At 43.9% G+C, this 22,468-nt stretch overlaps 1 protein-coding gene across 10 annotated transcripts; it reads left to right on the top strand.

Moving 5' to 3' along the window:
• The first annotated feature begins 3,055 nt into the window (after positions 1-3,055).
• Positions 3,056-22,090, top strand: LOC132470751 (immunoglobulin-like and fibronectin type III domain-containing protein 1). Of its 10 annotated transcripts, none has more exons than XM_060069599.1 (24): positions 3,056-3,211; positions 5,713-5,803; positions 7,096-7,128; positions 7,753-7,875; positions 9,166-9,305; positions 9,731-9,830; positions 9,919-9,997; positions 10,421-10,613; positions 11,031-11,144; positions 11,659-11,827; positions 12,224-12,496; positions 13,334-13,549; positions 15,034-15,090; positions 15,950-16,074; positions 16,167-16,311; positions 16,395-16,688; positions 17,163-17,465; positions 17,892-18,071; positions 18,254-18,382; positions 18,503-18,582; positions 18,843-19,035; positions 20,009-20,305; positions 21,373-21,699; positions 22,041-22,090. In XM_060069599.1, the coding sequence occupies exons 2-24, from the start codon at positions 5,758-5,760 to the stop codon at positions 22,043-22,045; spliced, it is 3,621 nt and encodes a 1,206-aa protein (XP_059925582.1). In that variant the 5' UTR covers positions 3,056-3,211; positions 5,713-5,757; the 3' UTR covers positions 22,046-22,090. The 10 variants fall into 10 exon arrangements, with proteins under 10 accessions (XP_059925582.1, XP_059925578.1, XP_059925583.1 ...); XM_060069595.1 differs by having other exon boundaries at positions 15,034-15,105; XM_060069597.1 differs by having other exon boundaries at positions 3,079-3,211; positions 5,716-5,803; positions 15,034-15,105.
• The last annotated feature ends 378 nt before the right edge of the window (positions 22,091-22,468 follow it).

The raw sequence follows: 22,468 nt of genomic DNA, 5'->3' as shown, positions 1-22,468 counted from the left end.
ACCCGGTTTTCATAACTTTGATCACACCCAACTTCCCAGAGACCGATAGTTCTAAATCCAACTGAAAATGTTCTCGGCTCCACACAAACCGACATCCTGGTGAGGAATCCGTTGGTGTGGCAGTGTGTAGTCATCATTAGAATACTCTGAGCATCAGTCCTCTCTGGCAGGTTGCCTGCTTTAGGATGCTCCGCCGACTCCAACTAACTCTTGATAGGCTTCGCGAGTGTGACGACATCAGAACTGGCACCTTGCCATGCATCGCAGCGCGGTCCGCAAACACAAAACAAGGCAGGAAAATTGAATCTTCAGACGCACGTCGTGCTTTTTCCCTATGCGACGCCACCCCACACTCCACGGCCTCTCCGGCGTGCGACCTGCTTCATAGTGAAGTGGGCAAGGTGCATCGTGGCCCATTCAATTCATCTAGACTAGCACTTAGCATTGTGTAGCATCTTATCATAGCTATCTTTGTTGTTTTCAGGGAATTGGTTATCCTAGCGGTTGTTAGTGCTTGGCACTTGGTTCTATGAACATCCTTGCTGTACCGACAGCGAGAAATTTCTTCTGACAAATGTACTTATTGTAAGTCGCTTTTGATAAAAGCGTCCGCTCAATTCCCTAAATGTAAATGTAGAATGCTACAACCCTAAATGGGTGTCAGACGCGGTAGGGGGATAACAACGTAAAAAGGGTATTGAAAGGACACTTTTCAACCAGGCACCGTTCAAAGAAACTAAGGGTCTATTTTACATCAGCTGCTTAGAATACAGGAGCAGAGAAATAAATGAGGGAAGCATCGGGGCAGCCAAGGCAAGAGTAATAACCGAGAGCCAGTGACCTTTAAACAATACCCAGAGTCCGGGCTTAAAACAAAAATACACTTCTAAACAACCTCTCTAAGCAAACACAGGAGAGCAACATGAGCCAAACAAAATGGCGGCTTAGCCTTAGACATCTTATCTAGGCTCATTTCATAGAGTTCCGCAACCGGAGCGCATGTAGAAAAAAAACTGCCCGTAAGCAAGCAAGAGAGAGCAAAACAAGAGGGTGCAAAACAAATGAAAGACAAAAAGAGGGACAAAAAGAGAGACGACACAGACTCTGCTGCTGGAATACTTAATACCTAATTGCTGTTCATGTACACGGTGCAAGTCATTGGCCGTAACATAGAACAACATGTTGGTTTTTCAACCGACCGTCGATTGGTTGGAGAGTATGTCAAAACCCGTCTACCAAGAGTCACTTTTGTTGACTACCGCCCCGGAACATTCTAGAACTTTATTCTACGCGTGTTCCGACAATCACAACCACCTGGCTGATGCTATGTCAAGCGAGACAATGTGTTATTGTCACAGGAAAAAGGTGATTAATTGCCACCGAGGTTACCCACTCGAACGAGGAATGTGTCTGGGCATGTCTCCTCAAGGAGGCAGACCCAATCTGTTTCAGATGTGCAAGGAAGCAAAGAACGCCGTTTTGTTTATCTTCCAGCAGGTGTGTACTTGTTTCTGATAGAGTGCGAGTAATGTGACGAGAACTTTTTGGAGCTTGAGCCAAAGCAAAAGATGCCGATGACCAAAAAAGAATCGGCATTTCTTACAGGCAGTGAGCTTCAGGCTCCTCCCCAGGCCCTCTACGGCACCTCCAACCCCCCCATCTGGGCCATGTCCCTGGAGAGCAGCTATCACACCACCCCTGTAGACATCTGGAGACCGCTTGACCCGCAGATTCTCATGTTTAGTTTTTATGGACTCAAATATTGAGGAAATAATAAACGGACGAAAAGGGTTATCGTTTGGCTTTTTGGGCTGTTGCTCGCTACAAGAAATGTGTCATTAAAAAGCATCAGGTGACGACATTAATATGAGGATGAAAACGCCGAACTGACTTATTGTTTGGCTTATTAATCAATGTTTAATTAACGTTGCTGACAAGGCCATAATGACGCCAATCTGTCCTAGCCGACAGGGAAAAGGATTTATGTTCTAATTTTCATGGATGTCCCTATGCACGTCATTAAAATTATTAGGGTTGTTATAATTTATTTTGAACCCTTGGTTAGCATAATGAGGTCCACTGCCTAGTTTAGCAGAGCTCACTAAGACGCCTCTCATCTCTCACCCACCCATCTTTTAAAATGTGGAGATGACACAGAATATAGTTTAGTAAGGATGCGACTGCAAATCTAAAGCATTTCATTTGACGTAGAACTATGCTTCCCATTTACCGCCATCCCACAAACACATGGAGAAGGCCATGCTCTCTGTAGTGCAGTGGTTCAATAATAGTCATGAATATTGTTCATTCATTCTGGCTTGGCATCTTTCTCATTAGACCTGAAAGTTTATAATATTGTCCACATGACACTCCTTCAAAATAGGTATAATTCGTCCTTGCCGTTTTCTTATTATTCAGCCCTAGGATTATATACACAGATGCCATTCAAAATAGCCTATAGACACCTAATAAACACCTTGTAATTTTAGCTTGTGTCAACGGCATGTTATTTTAGTGACGTATCAAATATGGCATTTCTTGGTCCCCTTTGTACAGTGTGCGTGTGTGTGAAGTTAAATATGCCAAATATGTATTCATGATCTATTTATAGTGCTGGCATTCACAATTGTGATATGACAATTGTGACTTCGAATAATAATGTTATTGAGAGACAAAGGATCCAAGGAACACCAACTTTGCGTACATTTTCTATCAGATATTTGGATTATTTCATTGTTATTTCAATATTCCGTCATGACATTTTCAAGGCTAAACGTGTGAGTGCTAAACGTATTTTAGACACAAAAGTGAAGACATATGAGCGATAAAGCTGACGTGAGAGGCATTTAGCTGTCTCAGCTTTGAGATGGTGCATGAATTAATAAAGAATCTTACTGGGTTGGAGTCAGAGCTCAACTCTCTTTTACGTCGGTCGTTCATTTCGACAGAGGACAAATTTGAAGAAAAATAACAAGTCTTTTATCTGCAGAAGCCGCTCCCCATCCCCTGTCCCCCCCCCCCCTCCCCGGAGAGGTCTGAGCCCCACACCAACATGGTTCCATGACTAAGGTCCCAGGAATCAAAACGCCGGTAGTAGAATCCCTGGCATTCCAGTATTTATTAGCTTGTCGAGCAGAGAGGGAGGTGACACTCCTGTACCGAACTGAGTAGCGGCGCCACCACCACCGAAGCTCAGGAGCCGAGTGCTGAGGTAGGTCTGACCCTCTTCCTCTCATCCGGGGTGGAAGGGGGCTTTTCTGTGGTTTCAGCCATCCCGTATTGGAATATAGGCTGCCTCTACATCTTGAGAGCCGTCCGGTTTCGACATCCAGTCCAAGGATACCGTTGGAAGATAGTTAAGTTGTGATATTTGATTTTTGTGTCCATTTATATGGATTATTTTTATTGAACTGCCAGCTTGGGGAAAGTTTGTTCTGCTTTTTTTTTAAGTCTAAATGTTTGGTCTCACGAATGGTTTTAAAGTTTTGGTTAGAGTAGCCGTCGATTTCAGCTTCCAGCTCTTCAAATATTCTTTTGTTTATTAACCAGTATGGTAAAGATCGCGGAAGACTCACCCTCTGATCTGTAATCCAACCATTACTGAAATTGAATTGTATTGATACGTATATTCTACAAGTGCGAATGCATGTCAATCAGAAACTCAAGAGACCATAAGCAGGCATCCTTTACGGCGGGCAGTTCCCTGCAGCTACATATAGCAGAGATCTGCCCCAGCCCATCATTTTTATGATGCTGGGCTGGGTTACCGGGGATACCGCGTCGGAGCTATGTGTCAAAACTGATCATCTAAGCAACAGGTCGGTAGCATTAGCAGCAGCTGCATGCTGGAGCAAACGCCACATTCTTAAAGCTAACCCAAAGACCTCCCAACACTGTCACTGTCAATGCAATTATTTATTAAATTTTATGCTAAGAAAATGTGTTTAATGCATTCAAAGTCAAGGGATTCATTAATGCAATGATCCATTCTATATCATCTCACCTGTCCTGCCATAACTAACGAAGGAAGAAAAATTTGTCACACAACGGCACAAGTGATGAAACGATCACAGCTCAATGGGACATGTGACCTTCAGGTGTCCGTCATTTAACAGTCCAACATTTTCCATCAGCCCTGAAAGTCCTTTGACTGAGGTTGTTCCTCTGCAGCCTGGGGGAAGAATTTAGGGGAATGGATTGGAGCACATGCATTTTTTATATGTTTTCTCACCATTTGTTTTTGCTTTGTGTTGTTTTTGCTTTGTTTGCTTCCAAAAGTTAAAATGTCATGTAAGGTCAAACCAAAACGAAACAGAGGCAAAGCAGCAAAAATGCTGACGAACATTTCTTGGGAACAAGGACACTAAGGGGAGCAATGACTGAACCTTACACAACGCAATGTTCAATGCCCCCTTGTAGGATAGGCCTGTGCGTTTGAGTGCTCTTAGCTGGGCTCTAGAGGTCTAGATTAAGAGGAGAGACCGAACAAACCTTGTCAACGACAAATTCCCTCCTGACATCGTTGGCATGACTCCATTGCCAGATGACTAGTGTGTCCCTCGCCGGCACCCATATGATCCCAACCTGCAGCACAGCGCTCAAGACCTAACCCCCCTACCCCCCCCCCACCCCCACGCTAACCAACCGTCACCACCCCACCGGACACGTCTCGCTCAGCTCCTGAAACCTTAACACAGATATTCAGACCGCGAAACGAAACGTAAAGTTTCTAGGCGATTAAACTCTGAGTATACTAATAGTAGTGACCTTTTCTATGTGCCCTTTTTAAGCCCTGTGCGTCTGGGATTTTCTACTCCGAAAAAGTACCTAATCAATCTATTTTTAAAAAGTGCCATCCATCACTATCAATTTCGCAATCTAAACGGGGTAATGAAACATTGCAATGTAAACTTGAGGACACCTCGTGTAGACTGGCATCAGAACACACAAGATCATTAAGAAAGTAGACGTCTTTGCCAATGCGGAAATATTTTTAACGTTTAAATCCATTTCCGTCAAAGGTTATGATAACAGGTCAAGTGTCAAATGGTGAACTGGACTTTAATGATATTTTATTTTCGGAGCGTCTGCCAGTCAGCGAATTGCAGAGTGAAGTGTGCCTTAAACATTACGGCCAGAGATAAATTATAGTCCAGAGTGGCTCATAAAAAAGGAGAGATGTACAGTATTCTGGTCGACATTTCATACACTGTAAACTGTATGATACAAGATGTTCAAGAGATGAGATAAAAGACACCCAGTGGCAATGGATCAGGAGGTGTGCGTGTGTATGTATGTGTATGTGTGTGTGTGAAGTCTGCGTGCCTGGAGTTTGTGTATTTGTGTGTCTTAATTCATGATTGTGTATGCGTGTGTGTGAAGTCTGCATGCCTAGAGTTTGTGTATTTGTGTGTGGGAATTCATGAGTGTGTATGCGTGTGCACGTGTGTGTGTGTGTGTGTGTGTGTGTGTGTGGAAAATATCTATGAATATATATATGCAGTGCATCTAGTATTATGAATAGCATTTACATTGGCAATCCTAAAGACATAGCCAGATAACCTTGCATAGCTTTGGATGTAGACTAGCCTTACAAATAGTGTAAGAGTATTTTCACATCTTCAGAAACAACGATATGACTTTCTGAAATGCTCTCGGCATTTGAGCTTGCTCATATCAATATTTTTCTTTCTCCTCTTTCACTTGTTGCAGCAGAGACGACATTTCTGATTCCTCCCAGCGTCTACGGAAGCCAAGATGATGAAAAAGTCCCAGGAGGCCATTGGGACGGCCACTGGCCAAGGTAGGCACCCAACTTCCCCTCTAGCTTCACTCACATCCCCAGTATTATTAGTTTATATTTTCTCTTGGTGGATAAAGCTCCTTCTGCCAGGCTCAGTAGTATTGGTTATTAGAATCAAACAATGCAATCCTAGTTTAATAAAAGCCAAATGAAGCTCGGAAGTCATTGAGGAGGGACACTAATGTTGGAGTTCCAAGTTATTGCCTAGCTTACGGCTTGTTTACTACGCGGACTCTCTCGATGGGTAGGAGTGTGTAATGATTGATTCCTCACCATGGCCCTGTTTACACACGAGAAGGATCTGATTCTATGAATGTTTTTGTCCGTCTAGGTTGAATGTACTTGGTTTTTGACCTCTTGTTAAAGCATTCGTGCCTGTTTCAACAAAGTAAACGTTTCTCTTTGCAAAAATGATATAGCAGAGAGCTTCGAAACGTGTGTGTAGACAATGCTTATGAGAAGATATGTGCAGAAGATATTTTGCACACTCCTACCATCGTACTCCTGAAGATCTTCTGAAGAAAGGGAGAGAGAAGAAAAGATAAAGAAAGAGTGTGAGAGAAAGAGAGGGGCGAGGGGAAGAGGGAGAGAAGGTGAAAGTGAGAAAGAAAAGGTGAGAGAGACAGAGACATACCCTATGGGGAGGGATGTTGAAATGAGAAAATTAAATATGTGAAGATTATTTATTCAACGAAATGAACCAGGGCCAAACACACTTTATTTCTGTGAATGTCTGTATGACATTTAATGTCATGGTGGTCAGATCGTAGCCAACAAGGGAACACACCTGTAATAAGCCTAAATTTACCGTTTTCTGTTGTTCTCCATGGTTCTGTACACAATGCATTGAACAACACCATGAATCAAAAGTGCAATAAAAAAATTTAGACGGAAAACTAAACTGTCCCACTTTCACGTCCCCTGGTAATCAGGTTTCAAGGAGGAGTTAAGTGCCTCAGGCTCTGCTACATAAAAATAAATAAATGCTCAGTTCCAATATATTGCAAATGTAGAATAACCACAGCAGGCTGCCAATCAAAAACAAATAAATGTACTGGGGAGTGTAAACTGTTTCAAACATTTTAAATAAATACGAGGTATGCCAACTTTAGCGCAACATCTTGTTGCCATTTAGTTTTAGATTACATTAGCTTTGTGTTGATCTTGTTTTTTGCTGTCGAGTCCACACTTCTCATTACTGATTTGAGTTTTTATTAGCTTCTTGCTGCTCTTGTTTTCCTGCCGAGTCCACACTTCTTCTTGTTGTTCATGACCAAACTATGCTTCATCAGATCCAGCTGTTGACGGTTTTGATGGTAGCGAAGGTAGGCTTAGAGGAAACGCGGTTTACAACTGAACTGTTGGGCATGAACCATTAAACAAAACGGGATGAAGTCCTGTTCAAACACCAGCACGGTTCTGTTTGCGTACACAGGTATATAGGTGTTGGCATCTACATATCTGATTAATGTATGATTTGAAGTATCTAAGCCCTGTACCTATGGGCTTAGATGTTCCAACCCCCTGGCGGAAAGGTTCTGGGTTTGAATCCCAACTTACTCAGTCTACCTGGTAGCACCCTTGAGAGTTAATACAGTCACCCCTGAGTGTCTGTATTCACTCCATAATATTTTGCGCCTTCGATAAAAGCATCCAAGAAAAATAACTGAAAAGCATTTTTCAGTACTTAACTGAAAAATGCTCAGATCAAATGATAAATAAATTTGTATATAAATCTATATCATATATAGATCAATACATAACAAAGACTCTAATACCACCTTGGGTATTAGAATAGCTTTTAGCATGACAAGTGTGAGCATCTCTTTAATCTGGATCAATTATTCTCAATCTGAAACACAATCAAATCCACAGTGATGCTGACTGGATGAGTTAGTCGCCTTTCCGCAGCCGTTCTTCCTCACTATGTTTCCTTGTGTTCTGTCCAGTGGGCATCAAGAAGAGGTCCAGGGTGCCCGGGGTGATGATCACACAGTACGTGGAGACGATACCAGAGGGACAGAACCACCCTGACTTCACCCGCAAGCCCATCGCACTGACCATCCAGGAAGGTGGGTCTGATAACCTGGTCTGTCCGTTTGGGTCGGTCAATCTGGTCATAAGGTGGGTCACTGAACCTGTTGTCATAAGTTTTGCCGAGGCAGCCATCGTCGAGAACGACAAAGGGTGCAAGCTGCAAGGGTTAATCTAAGGCCAGGAACTAAGGGAGCACAAGATTCTGGTCTTGAGCGTCAACAACCAGCAGATTGCCAAGTCATACAGATATATATATATATATATATATATATATATATATATATATATATATATATATATATACACACACACACACACACACACACATATATATTAAAGAGCATACAATTTGACTTTTGCTGTATCATGATAATAACAAATTCTCCCACAGGGAGGGATACCATAAGCGGCTGAGATTCAGTTTTAGTATGGCGGTGTAAGCCAACCACCTGTTTCAGCCCAAAGTCGGTTATTATCAGATTAAAGAAAAATGTGTTAGGGGCCGAGAGTTCAAGGATGGAAGGAAGGTGTTACCACGGTTACGACCCATGGCGACTCTGTGACACATATATTTTAAGCTAGCACCGTTGTTGTGAATGAGCGATGTTGTTTATGATGTTTCAATATTATTTAGTAGTGTTAATGATCACGCCTTGTCACCCGCTGCAGCCGAATGGAACCATATTATCTTGTATTAATAAAACGGGTTAATCCAAGGGTCTGCGACAGCCTATTAACACATAGAATTCCCATGGAGAGGCTGTATCCTCGTTGCAGACTGCTTCATCCACACGATCAAGTTTCTGATCGTGAATATCAGATGAAGAGGCTGATCTTCCGCAAAAGACTCAAGACTCACTTGTTCAAAGTTCATCTAAACTCTGCATAGCCTCCCTCCTTATCCCCCCACAACCCTCTTACGCACTTGTTGTATGTTGTACGTCCTTACACTTAATGTACTCACTTTTATGTTGTACGTCCTGACACTTAATGTACCCACTTATTGTATGTTGTACGTCCTGACACTTAATGTACGCATTTATTGTATGTTATACGTCCTTGCACTTAAAAATAGTACTTAGCATCATGGAGCATCTTATCCTAGCTATCTTTGTTGTATAGGGGGAATGGTTTAACCTAGAGTTTGTAAGTGCTTGGCACTTGGTTCTATGAACATACTTACTGTACCAACAGAGCTATATTGTTGTTTCTCCTTCTGCTGACAAATTTACTTATAGTAGGTCTCTTTGGATAAAAGCGTCCGCTCAATGCCCTGAATGTAAATCTATATCTGATCCCGGGTCTGCCTCCCGTGACTCCAACAGGTAAATTTGCATTCTTCAAGGCCATCGTCAACGGCGAGCCCAAGCCCACGGTGACGTGGAGCAGAAATAACGGCGACGTGTCGGACCCCGCGAGGTACCAGACTAAATACGACCCCGTCACCGATGAGCACACGTTTGAGGTAAGTGATAGGGTCTATCGAGTGTCTTTACGACGCCATATGGCATGCGGGACGGTCGTAGGCATTAAGGGAAACAAATATAGCTCAGTGAGGAGCAGATGGAGAGCCACCAGGGTGAGGAACCCTGCATGAGTGGCAGAGACTCAATGACGTCGAACAACTATGACTTTGACCGGAAAACGTTCAAAGTAGACGTTGATTGGGGACTTCTGTGAAGTATAACTTCCCTGTCGCTCGTTATTAACCTCAAGGCCACTTCACGTTACACTCAATATAAGTCTGAAGGAAAGGCTAGGCATTCAATCATATTTCTAATAAATGATTCATGGCACTTATTTGACATTCCGTCAAAGTGTCACACATACAGATCTTTGAAGCCCATCAAATAAAACACATCTGCTTCTTTATTTTCTCTTAACGTTCAGATGGTCAACGTCTCGCCCGATCAAGCAGACACTTACAAATGCTTCGCCGTTAACGAACATGGGAGAGCAGTGGTAACGGTGGTGCTGAACATAATCGAAGGTAAACAAATAAGTGTGACGGTTACAGTATTAATGGCGACACGTTTCCTAGCTGCCATTCGAATAACAATGACCTTTTCTGCCTTCAGTCGGCTTCAACAAGAACAAAGCCAAACCAGCTGGGGCCGCACCTGTAGAAAACTTTTCTACTGTGCTTAAAAGGAAAAGGTGATCGACACTGTACTGTATCGCTGTGTCCTGTTGTATATCATATCAGCATGATAATGTGTTTCACCATTATTATTATTATTATTATTATAAAACAACATCATTTGTACTTACTCATGTACCAATTCCTGCTCATTTCATTCAATTGGGTTGTTAATTTACTTGAACTAATGTACACACTTATTGTATGTTGTAAGTCCTTGCACTTAAAAACAGTGCTTAGCACTTTTTAACATCTTATCCCAGCTATCTTCGTTGTATACAGGGAATGGGTTAACGTAGTGATGGTTAGTACTTGGCACTTGGTTCGATGAAAATCCTTACTGTACCATCAGCGCTACATTGTTGTTTCTCTTTCTTCTGACAAATTTATGCAAATATAATTAGCACACTGATTTTGCCATTCCTCTCTACATTATCCAGTAAGGTTCGGCCGAAAAAGGAGGCAGTGGAGAGGAAAGAAGGAGAGATAGACCCCAAGTTCTGGGAGCTTCTGTTGAGCGCGGATAAGAAGGACTATGAGGGCATCTGCACAGAGTTTGGAATCACAGACTTCCGCTGGATGCTGAAGAAGCTCAACGAGATGAAGAAGGAGAGAAAGGAGGAACAGGCAGAGGTATGTCCACTGTTTGAGTGAGTGAGTGAGTGAGTGAGTGGAGGAATGAGTGAGTGAAGGAGTGAGTGGAGGAATGAGTGAGTGAAGGAGTGAGTGAGTGAAGGAGTGAGTGAGTGAGTGAGTGAGTGAGTGAAGGAGTGAGTGAGTGAGTGAGTGAAGGAGTGAGTGAGTGAAGGAGTGAGTGAGTGAGTGAGTGAGTGAGTGAGTGAGTGAGTGAGTGAGTGAGTGAGTGAGTGAGTGAGTGAGTGAGTGAGTGGAGGAATGAGTGGAGGAATGAGTGGAGGAATGAGTGGAGGAATGAGTGAGTGAGTGAGTGAGTGGAGTGAGTGAGTCCCCCCTTTCGAAAATGTCCATTGTTTTTGCTGTCTTGCTGTTCGTATGTATATGATATAAGACTCCCTCTTCAAATCAATACAGTTTGTTAAAAGCATCAGCAATCTGAAGCCTATTGAAGTGGCCGGGGACGGAACAGCGTCTCTTGAAATCGATCTGGATCTCATCGAACCCAGCAGCCGGATATTCCTCTACAAGGTTGGTCTCAAACAAAGACACCCACCGCCTTGAAGTGGGTAGACGCTCGGAGTTAAATATAACCATAAAATTCAATCACATTTTATTTGGATAGCCCTTTATCACAGGTACAGTTTCAAAGCGCTTCACAGGCCATCTATTCATGAAATACATTTAAATACAGCTACTAAGGCTCAGAGTGGCAGCCTTACCCCGGTACATTGTGATACAGCTGGGCGGCATGAGGCTCAAGAGGTAAGGCGGGTTGGCTGGTAACCGGAAAGTTGCTAGTTTGATCCCCGGCTCTACCTAGCCGAGTTTTGAGGTGCCCCTGAGCAAGACACCTCACCCTAAAACTGCTCCCGACGAGCTGGCTGTCGCCTTGAATGGTTGACACCGCTGTGGGTGTGTGAATGTGTGCATGAATGGGTGAATGTGGGAAATGTTAACGCAATGAGCGGCCACTGGTTAGAAAAGCGCTGTATAAATGTAGTCCTTATACCATTTTCAGCTAGGCCATTTTGCTCTGCTTTAGGACGGTCAGATGGTTCCCTACACCAAGGAGCTGGGAGACAAGATGAAGCACACTCTGAATCTGACGGGTAAGAAGTACATCTTCAGCATCAAGGACCTCATGCCGGACGACGCCGGGCTGTACCAGATCGATGTGGAGGGAGTCAACGTCTTCTCCACCGAGTTTAAAAGTACGGATCAAACGGGCGTCCACAAAACACGTCGCCACGACAAATGAGTGTGATGCTCAATATCGTTGGTTTCATAACATAATTGCTATGCTAAGTCACATTGGAAGGTTCATCTTGTATTTAGCGTAAAAAATGCCCAAGTCAAAGTTTACTGAGGCAGAGACTGATTATGTAATGTTAAAAGCACTCTGATTGTCTCAGGATATATTCAATGAGGCACAGTATATCAGCAGCGTCAGGAGAGTAGAGTTTGGTTAGATATCATAATTTGGCAAAAATAGGACTGATATGCTATGAGGCTAACGATATTTTAGGTATCATATACAAATATTGTTGCACATACACTTGAGATTGTAATTCAAATGTTGACTCGGAAACTATTTTTCAACTCCATAGTCCCACCGATCGAGTTCTTGGTGAAAATACAGGAAGTGACCGCGACCGAGCGGCAGGACGCCGTGTTCGAGGCCGTCCTGTCCAACCCCTTCTCCAAGATCCTGTGGTTCGGTAAAAACCAGCCGCTGGAGATGGGCGATAAGTACGACATCGAGGTGTCGGAGGACAAGCTGATCCACCGCCTGGTGGTGAAGGACTGTATGGTGGTGGACAAGGGCATCTACTCCGCCTGGGCCGGCATCAAGTCCTGCAACGCCTGGCTCCTCGTCGAACGTACGTATGATCGTGTTTCCTACAGAGGAACTGTTAGCCCTGTAAACACTGATACAACCGATAGCCCTCATGGCCGTAGCCGGCTATAAGGTCACTGAGGTCCGGACCTCGGTAATAATTTACTAAAAAGAAAATAGATATATATATTCTTCTTTTTATTTTTCAAATATATATCTATAAATTTTTCAAATATATCTATCTATCTATCTATCTATCTATCTATCTATCTATCTATCTATCTATCTATCTATCTATCTATATCTATATCTATATATATATATATATATCTATATCTATATATATATATATATATATATATATATATATAGATATATCTATATCTATATATCTATATATATATATATATTATTGCACATATGTATAATATGTATATATATATTTGAAAAAATGTATATATATATATATTTGAAAAAAAGAAGAAGAATATATATATATATATATATATATATATATATATAGAAATATAAACTAACCGGCGCTGCATAACAGTATAATCTGGAGTTGAATACATTAACATTATGCACACACAAAATATAATAATATCCCCCCCACTATAATAAAGTCCCCCTGTATCTATTTAATTATAGATAAAGAGTTTGTGTGTAGTGAATAGCTCGGGTTGTGTTTGTGGGTGGCACTTTGGGACGAGTTCTGCTCGTCCAAAAGTGCAGAACAACAATTCTGGACCTCACTGATTTCTACACCCTGGCTACGGCCTCGCACACAATGGACGTAATGATGTAACGATGTAACGATGCACTGCTGCTTGATGATTCTCGATCCGCACCTATCCGACACCCTCGATTCTTCTGACAGCTGACAAAGACGCGAAGAAGGGCAAGCCGGCGGAGAGGAAGACCACCCGGGCCGGGGGCTCGGGGGCGAACCTGGCCCAGATCGCCCAGCAGCAGCAGGAGAAGCTGGTCAAAGTCAGGGAGGAGATCACCGAGATAAAGGCCGCCAAGGTAAAGGAGGCCGTGGAGGCTGCCGTCACCGCGGCCGCCGAACCTCCACCTGTGGAAGCTGTTCCAGGTAAGAGCGAAGGCTGCGGTGGTGGACCCTGTGAGACCATGAGGACAGGCCATGAGAATGGATAGTGTGAGACCATGATATCAGACCATGAACACAGACCCTGTTAGACCATGATATCAGACTGAGAACAGACCATGATAGACTGAGAACAGACCATGATATCAGACTGAGAACAGAAAACCAGAACAGACCATGAGAACAGACCCTGTTAGACCATGATATCAGACTGAGAACAGACCATGATAGACTGAGAACAGACCATGATATCAGACTGAGAACAGAAAACCAGAACAGACCATGAGAACAGACCCTGTTAGACCATGATATCAGACTGAGAACAGACCATGATAGACTGAGAACAGACCATGATATCAGACTGAGAACAGAACATGATATCAGACTGAGAAAAGACTGAGAACAGACAACGAGAACAGACCATGAGAATGGATACTGTGGGACCATGATATCAGACTGAGAACAGACCATGATATCAGACTGAGAACAGGCCATGATATCAGACTGAGAACAGGACATGAGAATAGACCCCGGGAAACCATGGTATCAGACCGTGAGAACAGACCCTGAGAAAAGGCCCTCTTAGAACATGGTATTAAACCATGAGAAAAGGCCATAAGATTCGACCCTGTGAGACCATGGTATTAGACAATTACAGAACAGGCCATGAGGGGTTGAAATGTACCGCCAGGGGGTCTTATCAAAGGAGTGTGAACAACGCCCTGTTGGTTGGACAGGTTAAGCCCTCATGTTACATAGTTTTTATATATATATATATATATATATTATTGCTGTCAAGCGATTAAAATAATTAATCGCGATCAATCGCATTAATGTCATAGTTAACTCACGATTAATCGCGAGCAATCGCGATTAATCACAAATGTTTTTTCTATGCTAAATATCCCTTGATTTCTTTGTCCCATTAATTGTTCTCATTTTAATCATCATCATTCTTTTTTTAATAAAAGAATTGCGTTAATCGCGCGATAAAGAAATTAACGCCGTTAAAATTGGTTTGCGTTAACGCCGTTAATAACACGTTTAACTGACAGCACTAATATATATATATGATGTAAATGGGATTTTAATTTTAAATACATTTGCGTGAATGGAAACAATTAACACATTCTGACTGATATTTATTGTAATTCTTCTATTATGTCAATAACAGCATTCTTCAAATCCTTCACATGCCAGCCATCTAGACAGTTCTTCATGTATCATAATGTTTATTTCTGTTTTCAAGTAGAAATAGATTTTAAGTAAGCAAATAAATAAAAAGAATAAATATTTATTTGGTCACAATGGCTATGTGAATCAGGTCCGGTTGGATTTGATGCAGTGAGGGGTAGAGAGAACCCTCAAGGAATTGGATTAGACTTTGGCCGACTCAAATATGGATTAAGTATTTATTTATAGTTGAATATCCAAGGCAGTGTGGCCCATGACTTGTTGTCCACCGGTAGGCTTCACAGACGGGCGAGCTGGTGGGGAAATGCTTGAGCAAGGCATTACTCATTCAGGTACCAGTAAGGCTGGTAAGACGGAGCCACATGAATACTGTAATACTAAAAGTTGTGCTTTTCCAGGTTTATCAAACAAAAATACTAAAAAATAATAATCATATAATTCAGTTGTCTTTTGCTTTTAGAATATAAATATGGCTAATAACTTCCCCCTTATTAACCTCTGATTTAATACTTTAAAATACTTAAGAAATGTTAACTTTATTGTTTTGTGGCTGTATTAACCTCTGATTTAATACCCCCACAAAACAAAAACGTTTATATTTTTTGGCTTCATGCTTGGTACATCGGATAGAACTCAGATAAATCGGAATTCAGACAGTAGTCTGATACAATCAGACAGTAGTCTGATGTAATCTCCGAAAGACCTTGTTTACCGATGTATTTCCTGAGGGCTAAAAGTACTAAAAAAAAATAATAATAATCATCATATTAATTGTTCTCTTTTCCTTTTAGAATTAAAATATGGCTAATAACTTCCCCCTTATTAACCTCTGATTTAATACAGCCTCAAATCAAAACTTGTTTTGTGGCTGTTTTAACCTCTAATTTAATACCGTCGCAAAACAAAACTTTTGGCTTTGTGGCGTCATCCCTGGAACATCGGACAGAACTCCGATACATCGGACAGTACAATAGTCTGATGTATTCTCCGAAGGACCTTGTGTTCCGATGTATTTCCAGTGTAAACCTGTAAGCTTGATGCTTGTGCTTGCTTGCGATTCAACATATTGTACAAAATATCATTGTATTAGACGATTGTGATCAATGTAATAGATGTAAAGATCTAAAACCCTATTTGTACAGTGCTTGTTATAAAACATGATCTTCTTACTAACTTCACTTTTATCTACAGTTACTGTCGAGACTGGGATAAAGAGTGGACTTGGAGATATTTATGCCCTCCGTGACAAGCAGACAGAATTTATCGTTAACACGCTTACGGTGTGTGACGGAACCTGGTTCAAAGATGGAGAGCAGGTACACCTGAACTTCCCACCCACATGGTATGCATCTGGCTGGTGTTGACACATCCATCTAATAGACTCTCACCTTTTTTCTCATTTCACAAGTTGACTGCCAAATCTAGAGGATACCGCATCAGCCAAGACGGACTCTGTCATAAACTGACAGTCCTGAAGTGCGGAGACGACGACACCGCGATGTACAGCTTCGTCGCGGGAGAGCACAGCACGAAGGGAAAGCTCACCGTCGGAGGTACAGCTTCACTTACAATCCCCGCCAAACACACCAAGCGACTGGCGATGTAGTCACCACCCTATGCTCTGTGTCCCTGACAGACGTGCCTGTGTTTGACCCCGACGATCTCCATAAGTTCTCCAGGCCTGTCATCATCCGCGTGGGGCAGAACGCCGCCTTCAAGATGCCCTACCCGCCCCAGGATGGCCTGGTGGTTAGGTGGTTTAAGGACGGCGTGGAGTTGAAGGACGGAGCCGGGTCCAAGATCATGAAGGAGTCCAACCACAGCCGCCTGTTGCTCAGAGACTGCCTGAGGAGCGACACCAGCGGCATCACCATCCAACTGCAGAACCCCTTCGGGGCCGTGGAGGCCAAATCCAACCTGATTGTTTTAGGTACTGCCCCGTCGGAGGCCAAGTAAATCGACAGACAATTTGAGACGTGGCACTTTTACATGAAAATTTAGCAGAAGATTTTATCCAAAGCGACTAACAATAAGTCCATTTGTCCGGACAAAGAGAAACAACAACATATCGCTGTTGGTACAGTAAGGATGTCCATAGAACCAAGTGCCAAGTACTAACAGGTGACCTTGGGTGTCTTGAAAGGCGCCTCTAAATGAAATGTATTATTATTATTATTATTATTAACAATCGCTAGGGTAACCCATTCCCCGTATACAACAAGATAGCCAGGATAAGATGCTACACAAAGGGCTATTTGTGCAAGGACGTACAACATACAACAAGTACGTAAGAGGGTTGTGGGGGGGGATAAGGGGGGGAGGCTACGCAGAGTCTAGGCACCATTTGCATTGCACTCGTGTTGAACCTATCGGGATCATGAACACGGCGTTCTCCTCCCCGCAGACCGGCCCGGCCCCCCGGACGGCCCGGTGGAACTGGTGGAGACCACTTCGTCTCTGATCGAGATCGCCTGGAAGCCGCCCACCGACGACGGCGGCTCGGCCGTCACCAACTACATCATCGAGCGGCAGCAGGCGGGCCAGGGCCCGTGGGCCGTGCAAGGGGACGTCTCCGCCGACAAGACGGCCTACCGGGACCGCAACGTGGCCCACGGCAAGAGATACAACTACAGGATCTTCGCCCAGAACCCTCAGGGGCAGAGCGACGCCCTGGAGACCACAGACAGCATCATGGCCGGCGTGCTGAGTGAGTAGACACAGGTGGAGACGGCGACGACTGGTTAGGAATCCTCATGGAGTTAACCGGCTGGAACCCTGCGGTCGGTCCAGAAGGAATTGAGGCTTCAGGTTTGGGGGTTTAGTTTTGTTTGGGGGGGGGGGGGGGGGGGGGGGGTTGAGTGTACTCAACCACTGATTTCGTGTACAGTTGTATTCAGTTTTTAATTATATTTCTAGCTCTAGAAAGGTTACCGAGGTCCAAACCTCATAGCTGTCTACGGACATGCCTAAGACGTATTCATGTCCTGGCTCCAAAACTAAAAAAACATTGGATACTACATCGAGCTGAATGCCTTTTTTCTTTTTTTACCACTACATACTCGCATGCATAATCCAGAGCTGGAATATTGAAATCAGTCTAATTTTCATGATCATTATCCCATCGCTCCTCCAGTCTTATCAGGGCCCCCGGGGGCCCCCACCGTGGTCAGTGCCTCCAAGACCTGCATCACCCTGACCTGGACGCCCCCGGAGAACGACCGGGGGGTGCCAATCATCGGCTACCAGCTGGAGAAACGCAAGAAGGACACGCACTCGTGGGTCGTCCTGAACCCCCTTAACGAGCCTATCGAAGGTTCGTCGGCCGAAGGGCTTGGCTACCTCCGAGTCCATTGGCTGAAAAACGGATGAACTATTTTGGTTCAGTTTAGCTTACATTTTTTAAAAGACAGCTCTAGGAAGAGTGTGTTTTTTTCTTGCGGTTGTGTAAAGTATATTTATCTTTTTTTCTTCCCCAACCATGCCCTCCGTCGTCAGCTCTTAGCTACGCGGTTAAGGATGTCACGGAGGGGGCCGAGTACGAGTTCAGAGTGGCAGCCATTAATGAGTCCGGGGCCGGAGATCCGAGCCCCCCTTCTGCGATGGTGTGTGCCAAGAATCCCAATAGTAAGTTCACACCAGCGTTCAAGTGGGCTGGAAGGCATCAGCCTGAATAAACGCCAGCGATTCCCCATCGGTTGACGTTTTGTTTTAAAAGGTTGTTTGTTTGGATTTGGATTTATCTAGTGAGGCCTCGCTTTAAAGACCCTGAGGACTTCATCGTGGTCCGAGCCGGGAATTCTGTGCGAGTGAAAGTCAATTACGAGGTATGGTATGCAATACTTCTACTGAAATGATATTTAAAGGTTTTACCGATAACAAGTTTAGATTTTAACTTTGCTTTGAACACAAACTACAAAAAAGGGGAGTTAGGATAAGGCTGCACATGTTATTCTAATAAATCAACGCTTTTTATACGAAGCGACTTACAATAAGTATGTTTGTCTGAAGAACGAGAAACAACTTTACTCGTGTGTTTGAATTGCTAGTCTCATATTCTCCATCTCCTTCCGTTTCTATTCTACAGGGTGAACCTCCTCCGGAGATCACCTGGCTGAGGGACAACGAGAAGATTTCTCCCTGGGTTAACGTCGTCAACACCGAGGGAACGTCCACGCTGGTGATTCCCTCGTCGAAACGCAGCGACTCGGCCATCTACACCATCATAGCCAAGAACTCAGTGGGGGATGCTATGTTTGACGTGGAGGTCAGAGTCACAGGTAAGGACGGAAACACACATCTACCCCGGGATTGCTTTGCGTGACCCAAGCAGAGGAATTTTTGATATTTGGTAGAACAACTCACAAGGGAGCCCTTCACTAAGTCTGAAGGCTGCAGTCCCTATTTAAAGGTTGGGTATGGGATTTTGCGAAACACCAGCAGATTTTGAAAACACACAACTCAAATGGTCCTACCCCCTCTCCTTCAATGCTGACTCTGACTCCACCCATTCCAAGTACATGGACGCGCAATCATGCACGAGCGAACACAGATGCGCCTAGAGCGAGCCATTAGCTAGTTAGCTAGCTCCAGTAGCTACCTCAGGATAACAACAAACAGAAGCTTGCTCTGGGTCACGAGCTTTGAGTACGTGCACGAAGGGGTCGCACGGGGGAGTGCAGTACGACCGTTTGATGACGTACTTACTGTCCAATGCCACTCGGTGGGTCTGGAAATCATTGGCGGGAGTTTTTCGAGCCCTGGCCGTTCCACAGATGATTGACTTGTTTAATTTTCATGTCAGTACTTCTAACTCAGTGGCTGTAAGTGGGTTATGATAAGGATTTCAAGTAATTTTGCAAAAATTTGCCAAAAATTTGAATTCCATACCCAACCTTTAAGAATGGAAAACAGGAAAGTTGGAATTTGACTTCATAAAAGATACCGGTTATAGAAATAGATCAGGTGCACACACAAGGTTGTCATCGTCGAAAGAGAAATAGTCAAACGCATACAATCTGAACTAATGGCCTGCCTTTGCATGAAAGGAAGAAGCATCAAATACATTTAAGATTAAAGATGACAGGCCACTCATCGGCTCAAACACACCCATAGAATAAATAACTGAACACACTACGGTGAGCAGAAGTAGAAGTCAACTAAATCATTGTTCAGACCCGACCTTCACGCCCAGGAATGAATGAATGAATCAAGAGAGCGCTCGATATCTCCCTCATTATCCGTCTCACCCAGACCAGCCCAAGAGCCCGGGGCCGGTGGCCATCGAGCAGACCGTCCAGGGCCGGGTGCTCCTCTCCTGGAGCCCGTCCCCTGACGAGGAGCTGGACGACCGGCTGTACTACGTGGTGGCCGAGCACGAGTCCGGCACCAGGGTGTGGAAGAACATCGCGGACCGCCTCTTCAGCCACGCGTACACCGCCGTCAACATTCAGCCCGGGAGAGAGTACCACTTCCGGGTCTTTGCCAAGAACGACATGGGCCTGTCGGACCCGTCGGATTCGCCAACGTGGGGCGTGAACGGAGACAGAGGTGAGGGTTGGTGTTTGTTTGGGGGTTCGCTGAAACGGGGGGGGGGGGGTATTAGATTGAACCTAAAGCACATTTACATTTTTGTTTTCTTACATTTAGGGAATTTAGCAGATGCTTTTATGCAAGGCAACAGTTCATACACACATTCACACACACCGACGGCGGTGTCCACCATGCAAGGAGACAACCAGCTCGTCGGGAGCAGTTAGGGTTAGGTGTTTTGCTCAGGGACGACTCGACACCCACAGCTAGGAGAAGCTGGGGATTGAACTAGCAAGCAACCTTCCGGTTACAAGTCAGCCCGCTCTACCTCCTGCGCTTAGCCGACCCGTTCAACACAGCAAAACATTCAAATAAATAGTTGATTTTAACTTTAGATGTTAGGGTTAAGTTATGCAGAGAACAATCAAAGCACATAATCAAGATTGGAGCCGCTGCAAACTAGTTTTTAGAAAAAACACTGAACGAAGAGCAGAGTTGCTATTAGGAATCAGAAAAGGAGGGCGGCAAGGTTAGTGTATTATTTTTGTTTTTGGAAGTACATAAATGTTACATCAGAGCCAGTACAGTTCAACAAAATGCATCTAAATTGGTGAGATAACAAAATGTGATCTGAGGCAGAGGCTGAAGATATTTCCATTACGGGAGGTGGAACGGGGTGAGCTGAGCTTCGAGGGAGCAGCCCTAGCTTCAAGTTTCTCTACATTTCCATTTAGGGCATTTAGCAGATGCTTTTATCCAAAGCGACTTACAATAAGCGCATTTGTCAGAAGAAGGAGAAACAATATGCCGCTGTCGGTACAGTAGGGAGGTTCATAGAACCATGTGCAGAGCACTAACAATCGCTAGGTTAATCAATTCCCCATATACAGCAAATATAGCTATAGGATAAAACGCTACACGATGCCAAGTACTATTTTTTAATACTAATGCAAGGGCGTACAACATACAATTAGTGCATACATTAAGTGCCAGGACCTACAACATACAACTAGTGTGTACATTCAGTTGCAGGACGCACAACCTACGATAAGTGATCCACGTCTCCTCCTCCCCGCTCCTTTCAGTTCCCCTGGCGCCCAACGGCTGCGGCTCCATGGAGGTGAACTTCGAGAGGCCTCCGTCCATCCTGGTCCCCCTGAAGGTCCACTGCCCGCCGAAGGGCTACCAGCTCTACATGACGTGCGCCGTGCGGGGCCGCCCCACGCCCTCCGTCGCCTGGTTCCTCAACGACGTGTGCATCAACTCGGACGACCACTACTACATCACCAACGCGTTCGGCGTGTGCTCCCTGTACATCCTGAGGGTGGGGTCCCAGGACGGAGGGGAGTATAAGATCGTGGCAGAAAACCCCCTCGGCCACGCGCAGTGCACCACCAAACTGGTGGTTAAAGGTTTGGCTTTAATGTTGTACGTCCTTGCACTTCAAAATAGTGCTTAGCATTGTGTAGCAGCATCTTATCCTAGCTATCCCTGTTGTATACGGGGAATGGGTTAACCTAGCGATTGTTAGTGCTTGGCACTTAGTTCTATGTACATCCTTACTGTTCTAACTTCTGACAGCGATGTATCGATTCTCCTTCTTCTGACAAATGTACTTTGTAATTGTAAGTAAAAAATTAAAGCGTCTGCTTAATGCCCTAAACATAAATGTAATTTCAAACGGATCTGAATTGTATATGTATGCAATTTATATTCATTAACCGTATTTTTCCCTGTGCTCTTTTCTTCATAGAATGAACCTTCGACTGAACCTGGGGGTGGCAGATAATTTTGTTTTCATTCTCCTACGTATCTCCCGTGGTATTATTGACGGTGTTATAAGTTATTGCTCATGTTGTCATATACTGTTTAGTAGTGTTTGTCTTATGAGGTACCTGTGAACCCAACCATCGACTTTCCCCTGCTGCTTACTTACTGTTCAATGTAATATAAACCAATACGTCTGAATGAATTCAAAACTTTAATTGTTTCATAGATATGCACCAAAACGTCAGCTAACTGTTCTCGATTGTGTTTAATACTCAGAAAAATTGGTTTGTTTAAAGCCTTGGGAACTGCAATAAATCAACAAATTGACATCTCATTTTCCCGCTGTGTTTCTTTCACGCCTTCAGTCATTTAGCATTACTCATCCTTAGTTAGCGTGTGACATTTCAGATC

The sequence above is a fragment of the Gadus macrocephalus genome, chromosome 13 (assembly GCF_031168955.1).
Source record: "Gadus macrocephalus chromosome 13, ASM3116895v1".
Classification (NCBI taxonomy): Eukaryota; Metazoa; Chordata; class Actinopteri; order Gadiformes; family Gadidae; genus Gadus; species Gadus macrocephalus.
This window is presented reverse-complemented; position numbering and strand designations above follow the sequence as displayed.